This window comes from Calonectris borealis, chromosome 2, assembly GCF_964195595.1.
Source record: "Calonectris borealis chromosome 2, bCalBor7.hap1.2, whole genome shotgun sequence".
Classification (NCBI taxonomy): Eukaryota; Metazoa; Chordata; class Aves; order Procellariiformes; family Procellariidae; genus Calonectris; species Calonectris borealis.
The window spans coordinates 93,842,280-93,862,719 of record NC_134313.1 but is presented as its reverse complement, the minus strand read 5'-3'; the positions used below and the strand labels follow the sequence as shown (position 1 = coordinate 93,862,719).

At 44.8% G+C, this 20,440-nt stretch overlaps 1 protein-coding gene across 1 annotated transcript in view; it reads right to left on the bottom strand.

Annotated features, from left to right (window-relative positions):
- The window catches only part of GMDS (GDP-mannose 4,6-dehydratase), a 436,198-nt gene extending 420,981 nt beyond the window's left edge, over nucleotides 1-15,217 (bottom strand). The window contains exon 1 of the mRNA XM_075142569.1: nucleotides 13,653-15,217. Within this exon, the coding sequence (XP_074998670.1) occupies nucleotides 13,653-13,766 (114 nt within the window). The 5' untranslated portion in view covers nucleotides 13,767-15,217. The remainder of the gene's footprint in view (nucleotides 1-13,652) is intronic.
- Between the last annotated feature and the right edge of the window lie 5,223 nt (nucleotides 15,218-20,440).

Genomic DNA, 20,440 nt, shown 5'->3' with positions numbered 1-20,440 from the left:
AAGCATACCGGCTTTTCTTCACAGTCTTGCTACACCTGGTATTCCCTCGAAGAGAGCAGCTACACCTCCTATGCTGTCCTGCCAGCCAAGCAGCAATGGCAGACCAGTAAAACAGAGACATCGGTATTTTTTTGACAACAGAAACATCAGCTCAAGTGAGGCTGCCCACTACCACAGGCAAGCCAGTTGCCCTTTCTGCTTTTCCCCCCAACACAAAGCTGCACTTGAAGAATTAAAAGTAATGAACGTTTTCAACATATGGATTTTTATGACAAAAAGCCTCAAAAGGAAAGAGAGTCAAAAGGTCTCTCTGCAAAAATTAATCTGGAATTAACGTGATTCATTTGAAAACTTACCAAGTGTTGTCTTGTAAGAGTTATTATACAGGAACACCTGTAAGGAGCCAGCTATTAATAGAACCAATGAAACTGTCGTACAAAAACAACGAAGTGCTACTCGTGGCACTGTGATTAAGGCTGTGTCAGCAGTTTGATTTTCATGACTTTAACACCCAGCTGTAAAAACGGCCTTCAGTAGAGGCAAGCATATTGCGCCTGTATCCACAGGGAGCACGGTTTCTGTTTTCACTGGGTAAAACACAAGAATCAACTATATTTTAATACATAACCTCCGAACAGTAAGATCCAGAATTTGCAATTCGCTTTTGGATATAATCATTGCCAAATAGGACTACACCTTAAAAGACAGTTTGGTAAATACTACAAGACAGAAACTTGGTAGCGCACAAGAAACTGAGAAATAAGAGTGTGTGATTTTCTATTTTGGCATACGTTCTTCAAGAATTAGAGGTATACCAAAGAAACTGTGTGCTAATACACAGCTCACAGCTATAGATCTTTGTAACTTGGCCACCATTTGCTTAAACAGAACGGCATTAACAGATTTATGTTTGAAAAGGCACCATTTGAGATTCTTCAAGCAAGAAAATCTGTAACCGAATAATAAGCAGGGAGTGATTAGTCCTGTGCATGCACAAAATTAAAAGCCCCACTTATGCTGACACGGGACCCACATCTGTCCCAAACAAGCATGAAAAACACAGCATTTCAATCAAACATGTTAGGGATCTACTGCTGAAGAAGTCCTGCAATAAAAGAGCATCTTTATTTAAAAGGCAGAATCAAACCACAAACAGAATGCAACCAGAATCCAAAAGAACTTCTTCCCAGTGTGTTTTGATGCATCAGGCATACTGCAGGGGTTGTGGATTTTATTCTATTTAGCTATTAAGTTTAATTACGACAAACATTACAGACTAGCTTAGAAGGTGCTCCCTTGGCTGCCTCAGTGTGGAAAAGCTGTAATGTCTCTTAGTTGTAATATTTAGTAAGATAATTTAATTAAACACTTAATTTTAACAATCTGATTCCCCTCCACACTAATATATAAACAGAGCTATGTTTTTTCCACATACATAATGCCAAAGGCAGTACAGTCCTACTGTAAAGATAGAAACAAGAGTAGCTTTTCCTCCTGACCTTTCCCTACATCTCTTCCTCTTATCCTACATTAAAATGAAGCCTCCTCATTAAGATAATCGGAGGAACATGTGGAATTAGAAAGATTTAAAGGCAACACATATGACAAATTCTGTAGATTTATAAACCCTCCCCTCCTCCATTTTTCCCTCAGTCCCAAACATGCCAAAGGGAAAGCTGAACACACACACAAAATGTTAAGCTAAAGGGAAAAACTCCTAACTGTTAAGAGTAATCTTTTAAGCCTTATTGAGAGGGTTGTTGGTTTTTTTTTTTTAAAAAAAAAAGAGGTATTTGAGTTGATAACTAGCCAATGCCATTCCCATAATTTCAAATTATTTCTTAGTGAAAGCAATTAAAAAAAAAAAAATCATCAAAACCACCCCCACTGAAAGTCAAGAACTGGTCAGGATCAAATTGGTGACATTATTTCACTCAGCATATTGAATCACTCACAAGATTTCAGACCTTCATTAGGAATGTGGGCTTGTACTTCCTTCAAAAGAATCTCTCTCTAATTGATTTTTGGCCACCCTTTTCCTTTTCCTACCATCCAGGGCTATAAACTGGCCCCATCCTGTCCTTCAACACACACAGGTCATACAGCAAGTGCCAACATTTGTGAGTAATTATAGGGAGGTTTTACAAGGGGAACATGGACAGGCATTAGCTTACACCGAAATGCCACAGTCTCAGTGAACCAATAGACAAAAATACCTGAACTCTCCAGAGAGTTTTGGAAGCAAAACCGTTACATTTTTGGCTGGAAGCATGGTTTAACATCAAAGTCACAGTACGCAAGTGACAGAGAGCAACGTAAGACACATCACTGAGGCCAAGCAAGGTGGAAATCAAACATGCCAGTCAGTCCCTCAAACAGAAAGACTAGCGGGTGGGGGATGGAGAGGACAGCACTGACAACGTAGCTGCAGTGGTGTGCGGAGGGTGCTCAGGGAGCAGGTAGTGATTTGGGAGCACCGTTCGTCTTCAGATCAACTCCAAAGCAGCAGTCTCACAGGAGCAGTACCTGTAAAAGCACACGGTCCATTTCTTTAATTGCATATACAAAGCATAACGGCAAGAGTATGAAAGTACAAAGATATTACCAAAAATGCAGCAAGTGGAGACATGTTGGAGACACGGTCAGTATTAAGACTCCTATTTCATTCTTGAATAAGGAAGAACTCTCAAATTAGCAAAAACAATCCTCATCTCTTTTTAAAATGCAGAAAAAGGACTGAAACAGTTACACTATATATTCAACTATAAAGGGCTGCATAAGAACATAGGAACATTTAATGCATATCAGGTGACCTTCAGAATTTTAAGAAATCAAATACATGAAGCAAAACCACACAGTTACAACTTTTCAGTCTCGGATCAGCTGTGAGTATGACCCTAAAACAGGCTGGCAAGGGCATAAACTGAAGTTTAACTCTCAGTCTTTATGACTTCCTTGCCTTCATATCTTCAGGAAGAATTCTCCACCTTTATTTCACCTTCGAAAAATAAAATTATGTATGCTACTGAGCCTGAGGACCTACAACCACACAGCCCCTGCTGCTGTTCAAAGGCCACCCACGTTCCGAAACGGCTTCCAGCATCACTGCAAACTTTGCGGGGAAAAGACCCAACAACTTGTAAGCAAAGATGCTGTGAAGTTCTGCTGGTACAGACCAGACTTGGGCTTCAGGAGAGCAACACTTGACCAGTAACAGCCAAATTAGCACCAGCAAAGAAGCTTCTGGGCTGTGTCTTCTTAAGCATTCCCATGGAACACAGATACCTCACAAAGCCACCCAGAAGGTGGAAGAACATAATATTTTGCATGGAGGTCTGAAGAGCTCTGTATCCCTTATATACTATACATCTTGCAGGATTTTAACAGTATTTTAATTTCAGAAGCAAACAGCATGCTAAATTTTGGCAGGAACACATTGACAGACTACTACTGTGTGATCATGGGAAAAGTTTCACTGACATCAAAACCACAATTATTTAGCTGTATGAAATCCAGAAAGCGTAGCCAGAAATTTCAGCATTTCAAAAACAAACCTGTTCCACAGTAATGTTTATGCTTTTAGAGAGCAATATCAGTGGTAAAGAAGGCAAGGACACCAACCAGCAGCCAAAGATAGAGTGGCTATTCCTTATTCTTCTAAAAGGGAAATTGCAATCAAGAGGAAGCTACGAGTCACCCAGTATCACTGGTGAAGCCAGCCATTGCTAACGCACCTAAAGAGATCCTGCATGCATGAAACAAATGTTAGGAAAAAAGCAAACAAAATAACCCCACCCCGTAATGGCATGCCTGCAATTTGACAAGTAGCAGCCTAAAGAGTCAGATGTTGTTTCCCAGTTCCAGAACGGCACCAACAGAAGTGTACAGTTAGGGACTATAGTAGCAGCGTCAAGGGATTGCGGCATGTCAAACTAGAAGCATAAAAATCAGAAACAGTGTATGTACAGGAGCAGTCAGGAGTATTCCCTGCCTGACTTTGGGTTTGATTTCCTTCTAGACATATATACCATTCTACACGCCTTGGGAAAGGCTTATTTCCATTCATAAAATGGTAAATATGTTCAAACTACTTCTGGCATGGGTTCAGACATTATAGGATACAAATAAGAGAATTGTCTACTCTTTTCAAGTTGCTACCTGTTTTCTGATTTGGGGGGGGGGGGGGGGGGGGGGGGGATGTGGTTTAAGGCTTTCATTGCAGTATGGTAACATGCTACCTCAAAGTGCCTATGAATACACAAGAACAGTAGACCTGAGAGCATATCTATTACCACATGCTTCAGCACTATCCTGGAAGGTGGTGCTTTAGAGACTTGTATGTGATATACATAACATATTCAAAGAACATAATCTCCTCAGGAACTTGGAAGAGGAAAAAAAAGCCAAGAGGCACATATTCAATACCTATGTAGATGTCAGATATGCAGAGACAACGTATCTTCTCATTACAGCAAAAGCACTCAACCAGACATTGAACATGGCAAATTTTTTCCTTTTGTATTAGATTTTACCACAGGCTGTAGCAATTCTCCTTTGAGAAGAATTTCCAAGCAGCAATAAATGGGTCAAATGACAGGTAAAGCAAAGCCCTGCAGAAACCTTTCATAAGTTTGACTGTTTCTTACTATATGTAATAGTCAGATTTTTCCAGGGCAAGCATATTTTCTTCCTGTTATTCCAAAGGTGTTCAAGCACAGCAAATACAGCACAAGCTAGCTGATCTACTTGGAAACTCTGCAACAACCCAAGATCTGTGGCATCCCCCACCCAAGGCAAGTACGTTTTTGTGGCTGACATACCTGTTGGATCACTGTACTTAGCTGAGCATCACTACAAAGGTGTTGAGATAGTCAGCTTCTAACTGACCGATTTGACTGCACAACGCAAGCTGTACCATTATTCAATGCAATACAGTTGTCTCAGGGTACAGTATCAAATGCTCTTCAATGGTACTTATCACTGAACTAACTGCAACCACATCATACAGTTAATGGTCGTGTCCTTAGACTTAATTTGCTAGTCAATGTCAGATGACAGTTTTGAGTTACAAAGCAAAATTCATGTTTCCCATTTACAAAAAAAAAAAAAGACTTTAACAAGAAATACTCAAATACTCCTGAAGAAGGAAGTCTGCCTTAGGTACACAACTTTATGGATATTTGTGAATAAATGAAAAGAAAAATTGTTGCAACATTTACATTGCATATGAGGAAGTTCAGTTGCTTAGTGATGCATGTAAAAAGCACAGGTGACAACAGATAAGCTAGTTTACATCCGTTTGTTTGGCAGGCTTTACAAAAGCTTCATTATGGATTTAGATTGTGAAGTCTGTGACACCCTAGAACCGGAACAAGCTATAGGGACTTTACAGTAATAGAGGAAACTGGAGAGAATTCCACTCTTTCACCTCACCTTCTATAGCTTTGCTTAATTGAAAATTTTGGACACAACTGCATCCCCCAGTTCATATACATATGACCCAAAGGAATTCCTTAGCTGAGGTCCTGAAAAAAAACAATCAGTGAATTCATATGAAAGAAGCAGGAGGTGACAAAAATATTAAGAAAAATATGTTTTATTTTGCTCATTTGGCTAAAAAGCAACCAAAGTAGCAAGAAGAGATTTAGAGCAAGAAAGAGCACACACCAATGAGAGGAAATTACACATCTACCACGCTGCTGACTTGCTTTTGTGTCGTTGTTCACCTAGTGCTTCAAGGAAACCACGTTTTCCAAAAGAAGCCTGAGTTGTGCTGCAACAGTGTAGGAGGAGAAGCAGAGCTGACAAGTTTGTAAGAACAGATACTTAATCAGGACTCTACTCCAGACCCAAAAGTCTGAAGAAGCTGGGATAAAGTTGCTAGAAATTGTCAAGCGAGAGAAGGTACCTCCTGCCTCCCAGACTAAATGAAAGCGTAGGTAAGTGCAAAGAAACTCAGTTTCAGTACTCCTCAGAAATAAGGTGTGGGCAACAGGAAGCACCACTAGGATCAATACCAGTATCACAACTGCACCGAAAAACCTTTTATTCAGCTTCCTTGGATTACAGGAATCAGAGTGGTAACCGTTGATGTATTCTTCACACAGGCCATCAGCAGGCTTAAGTACTCCATTTTCCTTGTCCTTCTACATAGCTATCTATTTTCTAAGAAACTGACTCCCTTGTGCAGAAAGCTCAACAGCCAAAAGGATCTGAAAGAGACAGAGGAGAAAAAAAGACCAAAACTTAGTGGGAGAGGATGAAGTCACAGGAAAAAGGTTTTCACAGGAGTTCTCTCTTCAGTTTGGATTGGCTGTAGGTACATAGAGAAGAGGATGCTTCAACTCTTTAAAAACTTAGGAAATAGAGAAATACAGGTTCTGTCTACATTAACTTTCACCAATCTTCATTAAATTAAAAAACCCACAAAGAAAAAAAACCCAGACTAAGCAAGTAGCATGCTGCTGGCAATGGGATATTCTGCTCTCCTTGTCAGTCTGGGCAGCAGTGGCAATAGCCCCCTATGGCTATCCACAGCATCAGAAACTTTAACGAGAAGTGTTGCTTGGAGGAAGTCAGCTTCCCACGCTTTACCATGCTTCTACCTGTTTCATATCTCAGCACCATTAACATGACCTTTATCATTTTATTTTTCCTGGAACATTTTCAATATTTTATCTACTTTCATACATCACAGTATACAGTACCTTAAAATTCACTTGCTGTTCACAGTGTTTTTCAATCCACATTCTGTACATATCCTGTTCAAACACAAGGAATCAGATTGCCTGCCCTGGTCCTTGAGTTAATACCTGCTAGCTGAGCCAGGCTACCAGAACTTCCCTCTCCAGTAAGCAACTAGAAAATGGACTTCACGGGCAGTCACAAACACTGAGCAAAGCTGTGCAAAGATGGAAAGAAAAAAGGGAAGTTAATACATCAAGACACACGTGAAATAATCTTGTATCAGCCATACTTTTTACCATTAATATCTTCTAGCTCACTTACGTTCAAACACCACCACTAACTGCACTGTTCTGAAAGGCCACGGAATACAGCTGGGCTCCTCTGGGCAAGCACTGAATGCAGCCAATGCCCTGGACTCCCAGTTCTTGGAGGAAACAAAAGCCCCGCTAGCCTGCACATGTTGTTGTAGAGTATGAAACACAGATGAAAGAGTAAAGCATTGGACTTTATAGATTCCTTTGGTAAGAGGTCAATGCGTTAGCTGAATTAGACTATCTGGTAACCCTCCTCCCTTCAAAGGGGGAGCCAAGACAATCAAAATTCAGGCATCTTTCTAAAAATAGGACCTTTGTTTTCAGCTAATATTCAGTATTTGTTCAACTACTTTTCAATAAAATACCTTTATCTCAGGAGTTTTGCATAAAACTCAATAGCAACACTTCTTATTTATAATCTGTAAAGGGAAAGACCTGAAATTATATTTTAGGCAAGCTTGGATTTCATGCCACAGCCACTATTCATTTGCTGCAGAGTCTTCAACAAGCCGCTTATGCCATCTTGCCAAAAATTGCAGGTGTTCAACTTCTGATACTGTGGAGGACTCACAGAATCATACAAGTTTATGCTGGAAGGGACCTGTGTGGATCACGCAGTCCAAGATCCCTGCTCAAGCCAGGGTCAACTACAGCAGGTTGCTCAGGGCCATTTGGTTTTGAATACCTCCAGGGACAGAGACTCCACAACTTCTCTGGGCAGTCTGTTCCAGTGCTTGACCACCCTCATCATTCAAAACAAAACAACCCAAAAAACCCCAAACACATCCTTTCAAGTTTAAATGAAGTTTCTTGTATTTCAGTTTGTGCCCAAATTAATGTTCCTACATCTCTGCCTCCTCAAACTAAAAGAAGGATGTTCAACACGTCTGAAATTCTCACTCAAGACATTCTCACTCAAGACGGCTCTTGACTACTCAGACAGCAATTGAAATAGAGTACCTGGTTTCAACCGAGACTATTTGTTTAAATGAAAAGGCAGCAATACTAATATTTAGCTTTAGCCAGAAACCAAGACAATATTTGTTTTAATGAAAAGGCAGCATTGTTAATATTTAGCTTTAGCCAGTTTCAGCAAAAACTATCCTGCTATTTCTACGCAGAAAAGCAATCCTTCAGATTTTATCCTTCACCTGGCAAACCAATGTCCTCTCCCTGGTACAACAGGCTATAATGTTTCTTTACATCTGCCTTCCAGGTATACACACACTCCCCAATGACAAAGATTCCCACCTCACCACTTGATCACAATACTTAAAGAAGCTTTTCTAAAAAGTTGTTTAACTGTTTCCTTTACAACTCTTCTCCAAGAAACAAAGAACAAAGTTTTTAGCCATAGGGTATCGAAGAGTTTTATAGTCACACTCCATACCAGCTATTCATTACTTTTTTTAAATACTAAGCAATGAGTCGTGTTCTCTTATTACTGGTAGTTTGCCACAGAGCGTCTATCTTGCCTGGTTTCATTCTCAGCAGCCAGATTTAAAAAAAACAACTTAACCTCAATTCACAACAGCAACTCTTGCTTTCCCAGTATCTTTTCCCCCCCTCTCGATACAGTTCGCCTTTTTCAAACTGTGAACTGTAACACCTGCATAAAACTTGCAGTACACGTGTATAGGGGTTTGGTGTGTTACAGGAATAGCAAAGGCCATACGCAACTGACTGAACTTCTGATACCAGAAAGACAGAGGCAGACCCCATATTCTACCTACATCAACAAATGAAAATGTTCTTGCATTTCTGGATGCACACTCACTTGTCAGTTGTATTTACACTATCTTAGGGTTTGGTTGAAACTTCTGAGGCTGTTACCTTAAGTTTTGCCAAATGGCAGTTGAATTTGACAGAACTACAGGCAAGGGAGCAGAAGCTGGTGCTAGTACTGCTGCTGTAAGAGCTTTCACAAGGCAGAAACACAACTGCTTTCTTCATCTGCAATTTGCAACAGCCTCTGGCCATGTATTGACACTAAAGTTCTAGTGCATTGCTTCATTCAAAACTGAGCCTGTTGAATGATCTTGGTCTACAAACTCTTACCTTACTGTCTCTCCAAGTAAAGCAGGACAGCACCAGACACAAGATAGACATTATTCACTGCCCATAATCCAGTGACTGAGGGGGAAAAGTAGAAACATCAACATATAACCTCGTAGTTAGACTCAGCCAGAGCATTTCTTGGTATTTTCCAAGAAGTCAAGTATCTAAATACCCTTATAAGCATCAGCGTATAGAAAGACAATCAGACTGATTGCAGTGCAATCAGACTTTCCGGAAAGATATTTAAATGCAACTTTAACAGACATTTAGTCACAGTGCCTAGAAAACAATGCTGTCAAAGAGTACGCTTTAGTAGCTTCCCCAAATACGAGACAAGACATACCTGTGTATCTAGAATTAAATTTATTAGCTATACTGATATTTGATTCAAAACTCCCATTTTTACAGAGTAATTCTTCAAGGTATCAAAGTTTGAAAAGTCCAGCACATCTATTTTGCATTGTGAAAACACTCTTCCAACAAGAGTCACATTCTAGTTTTGTAAAAAAAATTTTCATTTTAATAAACACAATAGGCCTGTTTAATTTTAAATACTTTTCCTTAAATGAAGGAAAAAAAAAGTGCTATGCATTACTCACAAGTAGCCTACCAGCAGACCAACACCTACATGACACTTCAGAAATGTTTTATCCATCCAACCACAGCAATTGCCTCACTCTGGAAGTCATTTTAGCAAAACAGTGAAGCATGGTTCGTCCCACTGCTGTGGTGTGAGAAAGGAGATAAGGGAAATCTCAATACTGCAAAAGGAGCCTACAACACCACTGGCTACATGCTTAGAGTCTCTTATCAGTAATGCAAGTGGTAGAACGATACTGATTTCACTCTAACCTCACGGGTAAATGCAGAATTTGTAGAGGATCATTTATCTGCTTTGATTTCATAGAGACAAAAGTCCAGCCCTCGCAGCCAGAATGCCATTTGAGTCCTGACCATACAATTACGGAATTTGTTTTCCTTTGTGGCTTCACCATACATTTTGCAAACTCCTCCTGTTGTTTGGCCAAAGGTCACAAAATCACCTTCCTATGAGTAACACATCCACCCTCACAGGAGACCTGTCCTTTTAACATCTCTTATCTAGAAGAGAAGCAAGCCACGTGAACCGGTTTTGTTAACTGGTGCAGTAAGCTGGCACACAGCACAAGCCTCCAGTCACTCACTATACAGAAGAACTTGTGCAGACAGCCCATACTTTTCTGGCATCCTGTAAAGTCCTATGAATCCCATTAGAAGTCCATAAATCAGAAGTTACAGCTGTGCCATATCTCCGTGGTATATTTCAGTTAAAAGCTGCATCGTCGGTCAACTGCCCCATTGTCAAAATATGGCCCTACCTGAGCTCAACTCTTTCTCCATCATAGCAGAAACAAAATCCCATCTTTTGACAGTGGAAAAGATGGACAATCCAGATGTTCACCGCTATACAGCAGTTCTGAAAAATAAAATGAGTTGTCTGATTTCAACACTATGATTAAGCACACTTGCTGTGGCATCATCTCAACTCAGGAAGGGCTGCTACAGTTCAAGCAGCACCTTGCTTGACCCAAAAATACTCTAAAAACAAAAGCACAACTCTACATTTGCCTAAAATTGTCACGGCCCAGCTAGCTCAATACTTATCTCCCACCTACCCTTGTTCCAGGAACCAGAGACTACGGGGCCTTAGTTCAGTAAATACTCTCAGAGTACGCTGGCCACAGACAAAGAGAAGCAGGTTCCTTATACAATGCAACTGTGCCAACTCACTTTTAAAAGAAATGTGCTGTAGCATAAGGGGCCCAGTTTAAATAAGGGGAGTTTACCATCTGATTCTGTTCTATGCCTTCTTCAGTCTGAAGGGATCCAAGCCTTTATCTCCCACCTTGAAAGAGCACCAGTTCCAAGGAAGAATGTGAAACAGACCAACTCTCTTTAGCCCAATAATTAAAGTAACTACCTGGAAAAGACAAAGCCTGAGCTCTAGCTTCCACTTCAGCATATTTGTACATTTTACACAGGGTAATTAAGTTTAAAAACAGATGGCGCTAGGACTTTCTCCTAGGAGGTGGGACATGCAAGTCTACCTATTCTCAGATAAGAAACAGAATCCAGGCCTCTCATTTCTGGGTGAGGCCTCTCCAAATAAAACAAAAGCTACTACGTAAAAATAAAGAAAAGGAGTGAAAGAGGGGCAAGGAGCAAGTATTACATTGACTTTCTTTAAAGTTCATCTAAGAAAAGAGGGACAAAGATTCCTAGCGGCACATCTCAAGATGATGAAGAACTACAGGACCCCAAAAGAGGTCACCCTCAACATAAAACTTCCATCCTAAGCCAGGAGTTGGTACAGTCTTGTCACTAAGGCACCCAACCTCACTGGCTAAGTTTCAGGTATCCCAGGCCTTTACCAGCTCTAGTTCTCCACACGTTTCAACGCTAAATAATATGCCTGAAAAAGGTTATATTACAATGGAAGAGCTGCTTTGAAAATAGAGGAAAGTAACATAGAGAACACAGTACTGAAAGAATAAAGGTGGTGTAGCTACAGGCCTCTAACTTACTATCTTTGATGAAGAGAAACGCACTTCTGTCAACAAACTGGAAGACTGTTCACACAGCACCAAAGTAGTCCTTGGGAAAGCTCTGACTGTGCTCTTGCTAAAAATAAAGATCAAGCAAAAATGTTAGTATACATAGAGTATGAGTTTTTCCTCTTCTCAGACATAGTTATATCTCCTTGTCAGACAGCCACTTGGAGGGGTTTCCTCAGCCCACTATTGGCAGACAGCTGCTAACCCATGGGAAGAGTGAGCACCAAAAAGTGTTGTAAGAACACACAAGAGCAGACGTAATGAGGTAAAACACAAACAGCAGGTGAACTTCAAAGCATAGTACAGGTTCTCTTGGATAACAGATGAAAGGCGCTATGACAATATTGTCTCTGGATTTACTCCCTCACAAAAGGTCAGGTGGCTCTTCTATAAAAAAAAAAGAGCATTGACTAACATTGTCTAGAATGAAAAAGCAACATGTTTGTTTTGACGTGTACTTTTCCACAATGCTTATGGCCTTCCAAATAATCCACACCAGCACCTCACAAGTGGATCTGCAGGCATACCAGAACAAGTCACACTTGAAGGGGGAAAAGTTCTTCCATGTATGAAGCCGTCACTGATTAAACGCAAGCCATAAAGGAAAAAAGCTGTTCCACGGGGATTCTAAGATGAGCATTAATGCTTACTAGACAACACTACCTACTTAACAGATTATACCAATCACAGAAGATACACTCTTCATGCAGGTCCTTCAGTACATTCCAAGAGATAAGCAATGTGCAAGCAGAGTTTCTTCCAGGCGGTGAGCATTGCAAATAAGGTGTTCCTTAAATATGAATAAGCATGTCCAGGACAGCTTTCATTTAGCACCCACTTGCCAGCAAAGACACAACAATGCAGACCTCTATGTGGACAAAAAATCCAACCAAATATCCAAGCTGCCTGTTGGGAGTGTAGCAACAAAAGCTACAAACTGCATACATCAACACTCCTGCAGGTCTCACCAGGTTAAAACTCACCACTGGCACATCTTTTTTCACAGTGCAGAAGTTGCTCCAAGGGAAACTGATTTTTCTTTCCATGCCACCTTTCTCCTGCACCTTCTGCTCAAAGCACCTGGACTCTGAGAGCATCATTATCCCTATGAGTAATACAGCCAAAAAAATCAGAGACTGCAACGAACGCACACAAACACAAAACAAGCAGCCTGGGGAGATGCTTTTGTCATCCATTCAGGTCTGGGTATAAAGCAGGTACTGACTGTAAATGCACGGCTGCCCAGTACGTCAAAGAGACAGGTGACAAAGAGCCCCTCTGAGAGAGAAGCCTGCTCAGATCAAACCCGCCTCGCACCTGCACTGGTCCCACTGCTCCGCTACCTTCACCACTCCAGACCATCAGGATGGAGAGTCCCCACACTGGCTCCTTGTACTGTCTTTTCTAGGTATGGCTCCTTTCTCACCGACGCTCGCTTCACACCTCGGTACAGGTTTAGCTGATTTCTTAGGAAATCCTGGTAAAGGTTACTATAAGACAGTTCCAAAGATAGTCCGAGATAGGAAAGCGATGCACCCCCCTCATACACACCCCGCGAAACACACTTCAAACCCACAGGCAAACAAGCCCCAGCCACGCGTGGGTGAGGCCAGAGAAGCCTTTTACCTCGGGGCGGTCTGTCCGTCTCTGAAGCAGCTGGGGGCTGTCAGAGGGAGCTTCCTCACCCCGCAGAGCTGGCGGCACGAACTGTGAGGGGAAGCGGGCACCGGGCACGGGGAGAGCCGCCCCGTGAGGAGGTGCTTTGGGGGCTGGGAACGCACCCGCGGGGCTGTGCCCCCGGGGCGGGAGGGTCGCCGCTGCCTGCAAACGCGCCCGGCAGCCCCACGCCAAGCCCTCCGCCGCCACCGCTCCCACGCACGGCATCAGTCGCGGCTGCCTACGGGCGCCTCACGGCGGGTGCCCCCACTGCCGGCAGCCCCGCGAGACGCGGCCCCCCGGGCGGGGAAAGCCCGGGAAGGAGAGGAGCCCCCACCGTTACCTGCCCGGTGATGCCGGTGATGAGAGCCACCTTCCTGCTGTTCATCTCTTCGCCGTCGTCTCCCGCTGCCGCGGCACAAGCACACGCACACACCTCCACCGCTGGCTGTGCCATCCTCCCGGCGGCGGGCGGGGCCCAGGTGCGGAGGTAGCCCGGGGCGGAGGCGCGGCCGCCGGGGGCAGGCTCACAGCGCCGGGGGCGGGCACAAAGCGGAGGACGCCTGCCGCCCCGAGCGCGGCTCGCACATGGGCTGCCGCCACCTGGGAACTACCGCTGCTGCTCCGGCCGCCGCGGCGGCATTTCCGCGCTCGTTGCCCGCCGGCGCTCCCGCCCCGCCCCGAGGCGGCCGCAGGTGCAGCCCCGCCGCTGCCGGCCCAGCCCCCGCGCAGGCGCGCACCCACCGGGCGGCCCGGGCTCGCGCTCCGCTGTAGCCACCCCTCCCCTCGTCTCGCCTCGCCCCGCTCGGCCCCGCAGCCAATCAGGAGCCCCGGCACTTCCTTAAAGGGACAGGAGACGCGGCTCGCCGCCTGGCAGGGTCGGCGCGCCGGGGCCGAAGGCGGGCGCGGTGATTGGTTGAGAGAGGGCAGCGGCGGGGGGCGTAGCCTGTGCGGCTGCCGCCGCGGAGGAGCGGAGCCCCCGACTTCCTGGCCGCGTGTCGGGGAGGAGGATGCGGCGGCGGCGCCACGTGAAACGAAAGGAGCGGGCCGCGGACCCGCCCCCCCCGGGCGCTGGCGGCACGGAGCGCACAGCGCCCCCTGCGGCGTGGAGGAGTGGGCGGCGGCGCTGGAGCCACCGAGTAGCGTGAATTCACCGCAGGCCCCCGCCGCCCCGGGGCTCGTCGCCGCCTCCCCGCCCTGCCGCCCGCCCCCGGGGCCCACCGGCTGTGTTAGACATCGGAGAGCAAACCCGGGAGTGCCCCAGCTACGGCAGGCAGCCCCAGATCAAAACTCCCTCCCTGTGAGGCACGGGATCCTCCGGCCCTCGGGGAGAGAGAGCTGCGCAAGGCTGGTCCTGCTGGGCTTTCCCGCTTGTGGAAATACGTGTTTGTCAGTGGCCCAAAGGCTCCTGGAAAAGGGAGTTACAGTAAATACTCCTTCTTCTGATGGAACACTGAGCCAGCAGCCTCTTCTACTGAGGCAGCAAGTCGCTGCATCTACAAGGAAGAAGGAGCCTGCCCGTATTTGACTTAATCCCTGAGGGCTGTCACGCCAGAGTTTCCTCGTTGTGTGCTTGGATGGGGGGACCTCTGCATATGCAGACAATCGTATTACTATGATTTTACTATTGTTATGGCCTTTTACAGCATGTGGTAAAAAATTATTTGGTGTCATTGAAAGCCCATAATTAAAAAAAAAAAACGCGGAGCCTGGGAGCATACTGCCTTTCACATGGAACTGTACGCTGAAATCCTGAATGCTTTTTTTGCACGCTGCTCCCCACATGCTCAGTTTAAATCCCCTTGTTGCAGCCTCGTAGTCTGTGATGGAATGGAGAAACTGTATTATGTCATGGTTACTCAATTGCAAGATGTCATCCCAATGGTACCATTTCCGCATCTTGTTTCTGAAGCCTTTTCCCGGGCACATGCAGTTTTATAAAGTTGGCAGCATTGGCTACTACTTCAGCAAACTGATTTCATTCCACAAGTGATTGCTTTATGGGTGTACAATCTGAGACTCGAAAGAGGAGGGAGACCACAAGTAATATGAATGCCACACTCTCAGTTTTAAAATTACGCTGGAGACATAAAAAGACATTAAATGCTGAGAGTGTCAGGACTCTGTACACCAGAAATAAGGCACAAAACTTACTTTTATTTAAAAACTTAGGATTTGAGATTAGAGGGAGTTAGCAGCAAGTTTTCTTTATTTACTTATTTCTATAGCTCATTCCCTCTCCTGGTAGATCAGAGCTGCATAAAACAATGCATGAGCTACAACATTAAAAATTGTCCTTTTTGTGGCCAGATAAGCTTGTCATTTCTAGCTTTCACTGGCAGTCCATTAAATGTACTCCAAAGTAAAGCTTGCCTTCTTTCTGTGTTCTGCTCAAGAAAGCGGTGAGTAGGCCTGACAATGCAAGTCCTGAAGCCGGGCTAGAAGAAGAGCCCCCATCACTGGGGCCTCCATGTGCAGCTAAGAGGCTTTTTCTGGTCACTTTCTCCAAACAGAATTTCTCCTACCCCAGTTGTCCAATATCCCACAGGAACTGTTTTTCAGATGTAGCATTTTCCTTGGCTGTTATTCCCAAAAGCACTCCACCCGAGGCGGGGAGCCGGTTCACACCTTGCATAACTCGCCTGATTAATCAAGTACATCGGTTGAATGACCACCTTCTCCTTGATTGCACTCTCAGGTGACAGGCACTTTGGGCTCTTCCCCTGTTCAGAGCAATAGCTTTCCTTCCTACTCAGCGTGTGCACTCCCGAGTGATTCAGAACAAAAAACTCTGCAATCTGTGTCGCTTTTGCAAGGGGAGCATCTCAGCCAGGCTGTGCTGAGAACACTTTAGCAGGGTTCATACTTGTATTTTTGGTCAATACTAATACTAGAAATAGGCAGATGAAGCCAGACAGGATGTAGCCCAGTTCAGGCTCCAGCTGACTGAAGGAAAAAAAAAAACAAACACCTTTAACTTGTTTAAATTTCTGTTCCATTTATAAGCCTGGCAGTGGTAGTTGCAGACACTGTTAGCCAACTACCATAATCCTGCTAGGTCTGCCCCTGGCATGCACTGGGGCACATTCCAGGTTTAATGCACAAAGACTGTTCTGTCACCAAAGTCTTCCAAGGTACATTTACAGAAGAGACTGAAGGCTCAATTGTGGCACAGGTACTAGATTTTACCTAAGTTGCTCTGGTGTCGACAGCAATTTATGACAGACTGCAGCTGAAAACTGGACCAGCAGCCCTCAGGGACCCCGGGATTAATATTCACTCTGAGCGCTAGCCTGCACTGATGTCTTCTTGCTGCCTCCAGCACCTGTACCATTGCATGTGCTACCTAACTTAAAGCTATGTCTGCCCACACCGTAATCACTTTTTCACGCGTCTGTGTGGACCTGGCTCTGGCCTCTAAAACTGGCAAGGCCCTCATGTGAAGAGGAGACAGCAGACTGACACACATCTGCACCTCCAGCCCCCTTGAATCCCTGTAAGAGGAGATCCTTGTGTGAGCATGGGTGTCCAGTAAAAGTTTTATGCCCAGCGAGGAAACAGAATGAAAAGCTCTGAGGAGACAAAAGGAATGGAATGTGTGGCATTAACTTTAAAGCTGCCACCCCAAGAAATGGGGAGAAAAAGATAAGACAAATGTGAAGAAATTTGCTTGGTGGTGGTGGATAAAAACATATATCACAGGGAATGAAGGATGGAAGGCACAGCTGATTGAAGTCAAACTGGTTAAACTAGGAAATAATCGAAAATGAGCAAGGAGGAAGCAGAGAGGGAAAATTAAAGAGAAAATAAAGGTTGCTGAGAGTAAGGAAGAAAGGAATAATAGGAGGAAAAGACTGAAGTGTATTAGATTACAAAAAATACTATATTAAATGTTAAGGGAAAGGGAAAAGGAGGGAGAACATCCACACTGAAATTTTGTTACACTTCAATACCACATGCATTGCAATCCTGGTTGATCTCAGTGTTTGAATGGAGATGTGGCCGCAATTGCTGATTGGGATTTGGAAAGGTAGCAATATGAGGTTTAAGAATCTCATGTGAATCCATTGTAAGTGCTTGCAGGAAAGAAGCAACCTTACTCTAACTTCAGAAGTAGAAATTACTGATTTAAAACACTGGTGTTATTCACTGTGGGACAAAGGTATCCCTGGTATTATTTCATTAATAGTGTCACCCATACTAGAACTGCGGTAAAAGTTGACTTGATACCACTGTATCCTGTTCTGTTGTCATTGGACCAAGTGGAGCCCTCTTTCTCTGCATCACTCAGTGCAACAGAGGGGAAAACTGGTTATTTTTCTCTTTCCGAGGCTCTTTTCAATGGTTCACATCCAATAGTTTAAGCAACTTCTGCATCATGCTGTCGTGAACTCCATCAAAGCAGTGTCCAGTGATCAAAGAAGAACCCTGGCCAGGATACATTGTCCTTTGCTTACCTTCAGCTACCAAATACTTTGGATCCTGTCCCCGGCTGTGAAGTCCATGGTGGCATCTAGGCATTGTTCAAAACCCCACCAGGGCTGGTTCGGAGGCTGCAGAAAGGGAGCCAGTGGAGGACGGATAGTGCATCCGAGTGCACTTTCCTTCCTGAGGATCTTTTCGTCTATACAGGCAGGCAACTGAGGGGACTGTGGTAGGCCCAGAAGAAGGTGCTATAGAAAGAGTTTCTTTTTCTACTTTGTTGTTTTAAAGTAACGGCAGAGAATTATAGTATTAATTGACTTCACAGAGCTAGAGAGCTGTGGAAAGGGATGTGGAAGGGGAGGGAAAGGGGAGTGCAGGGGAGATCCATTACAATGTGAAAGAAGGTGCAGATGTTGGAGTGAAAGTAGGCAGTCACAGAGGGAAGAGCACCAGAGCTCATGAGGAAATAAAGAGAAGTGAAGAGTGGCCAGAGACAAGAGGATGAATGGAAGGGAAGTCTCATAATTGTTTTTCTAATGGTTGGCTTGAATATTTGAGGGCATGCGGAGTGACCCACAACCTCAGTGCCCTGACATGGTGACTGGCAGGTGGAGCAGAAAGAGGAGGATTCAGGGGATGGTTCTGGACAGTGCACCTCGAGGCCAGGGCCTGGAGATAAGCAGCGCTTTCGCACCCCTTGCCTCTCAGGTGGTTCTTGTGCATCTGACAAATCTTGCATTTCAGATCTCTCCCCGCAGACTGTCGTATTTCTTTCCAATAGGACCTTCTCAGTGGCAAATACAGTCGTGAGAAGTTGAGACATCAGTGCTGCGACTCAGCATTACAAAGGGGGGGGCGAAATTCCTGGCAGTACTGGCTCCCAGCTGGAGCTCTTTGTGTTCAGCATTCGTGGCCTGTGCCCAGCCCACAAAGTACTTGCAGCCTCCTTTTCCTGTTCGCAAACGCTTGCCTGCTCACTTTTGAAGGGGTGGGTAGGATTGGCCAGATTTGCTAACTTCTTGGCAAAGACGCATCCTTTGAAAGGCAGAGACCCAGTTCCTGTGGGTGCTGTCACGATGTGATTTCTACAGCACTCTGCACGGCATGGTGTTTCAAAGGCAAAGGCAGTGCCAGTGCTACATTCCTCTCTCACATGTATCTCCAACATGGCAGTGAAATGATGCTACCCTGCAGTAAAACTGATGGAAGAGCAGGATCCAGGCTGAGCATTGTGCTACCATTTGTTTCCATCCTAAAGGTTTGCACCTGGAAGTTTTACTCAAGACTGGAACAGCACCATGACTAGGCACACGAATCTCGATCCCTCCTGTGCTTGCAGGAACAGCACGGGCGTGAAGAAGTAGGGATGTTGGCAGAGCTTTGTGCGGGCTTTGTACTTCTGGACCACTGAAAAGGCTGCTCTCCCACCCAGCAGAAGGGAAGGAGCCTGCCCATGTTCACGGTTTCACAAGGGAAGGCTGGGGCAGGCTTCCTCCTCTCAGCCCTGATTACATTTTCTGTGTGGTCAAGAGGAGCCTTGCAGCAGTGGTGGGCTACGTTTGGTAGCCTCGGGCACACGGGCAGGGCTGTGGGGAGCTGGAGACTGGCCCTTCTGCAGCGTCGCTGGGGCAGGGGCTGATGGCCCCGGGGGCTGACACGGGGCCCTGGGCCATGAGTGGGGTGGAGGGAGGCTAGCGGCAGGCAGGGACAGCCAGGCGTGTGGGTGCCCTCGGGGCTTGGGCAGAGCAGCCAGGGATCCAAGCCAAGCTCTGACTCAAGAAGAAATACTGTTTTGTTAAGAAAGAGCACGGCAGTGACAGTCTAATACCTCGCTGCTTGTGGTCTGCAAGCAAGCCAGCCCTCGGTGCAACGTGTTCCTCAAGCGCACGGAAATAATTAACAATTGTTCCTTTGTATCTCAGCCAGCACTGGAGGTACCTAATTATGGGCATTGTTTCTGTACGAAACACCAAATAAATGTCCCTTTTCATTCCCAGAAGGGGGTAAAGAGCCATGAGTACAAAAAGCATCAGGCCCAGCGATGTGTTAGCGTATGCAATTGTCCCTTACAGCTTTGTGAGCCGGTGCTAACTGGACTGGAGCCAATGGGGTTAAAACACCTGAGAGAAGAAACAGGTTCCTAACTGGAAGGAGAAGGAGAATTCTCTGTGCATGACTGATTAGAAACATTTTTACCCAACATGATTATTTCAGTATGTACAAGGAGTCACGAGACTTTTAAGGGAGATGTTGGCAGCTCTTTGAGAAGTCTAGCAGTCGAAGTTTAGAAAACTATAAAAGCATAATTTTGCTAGAGCTGACAAGCATCTTTGCATATTTTAGAGAAGGTCCTAAAGAGGGAAGCTGAATCCCAAACATCCCACTTCCCATGAGGGTCTTCACATCCAGTGCTTCCAGCAGGATGGTAGTGATACAAAAACATACTGTACAGAACAAATGCTGTCAAAATTTAATTAATAGGTTTGAAAAACAACAAGAAGAAATCACTGGGCCTGACTGGAATGAGAAACCTCAATATAAAAATGTGGCTGGTTAAAATCTTATTTGTTGGACTTGGTTTCTTTTTCCCTGAAGAGGGTATGAGAGAATGAACTAAAGGTTACGTGATAAGCCTTGAAAGTCTACCTAATGAAAGAGAAAAGAGTAACTACTGGAAGGCCAGGTTTGTCGCAAGTGCCACTACTC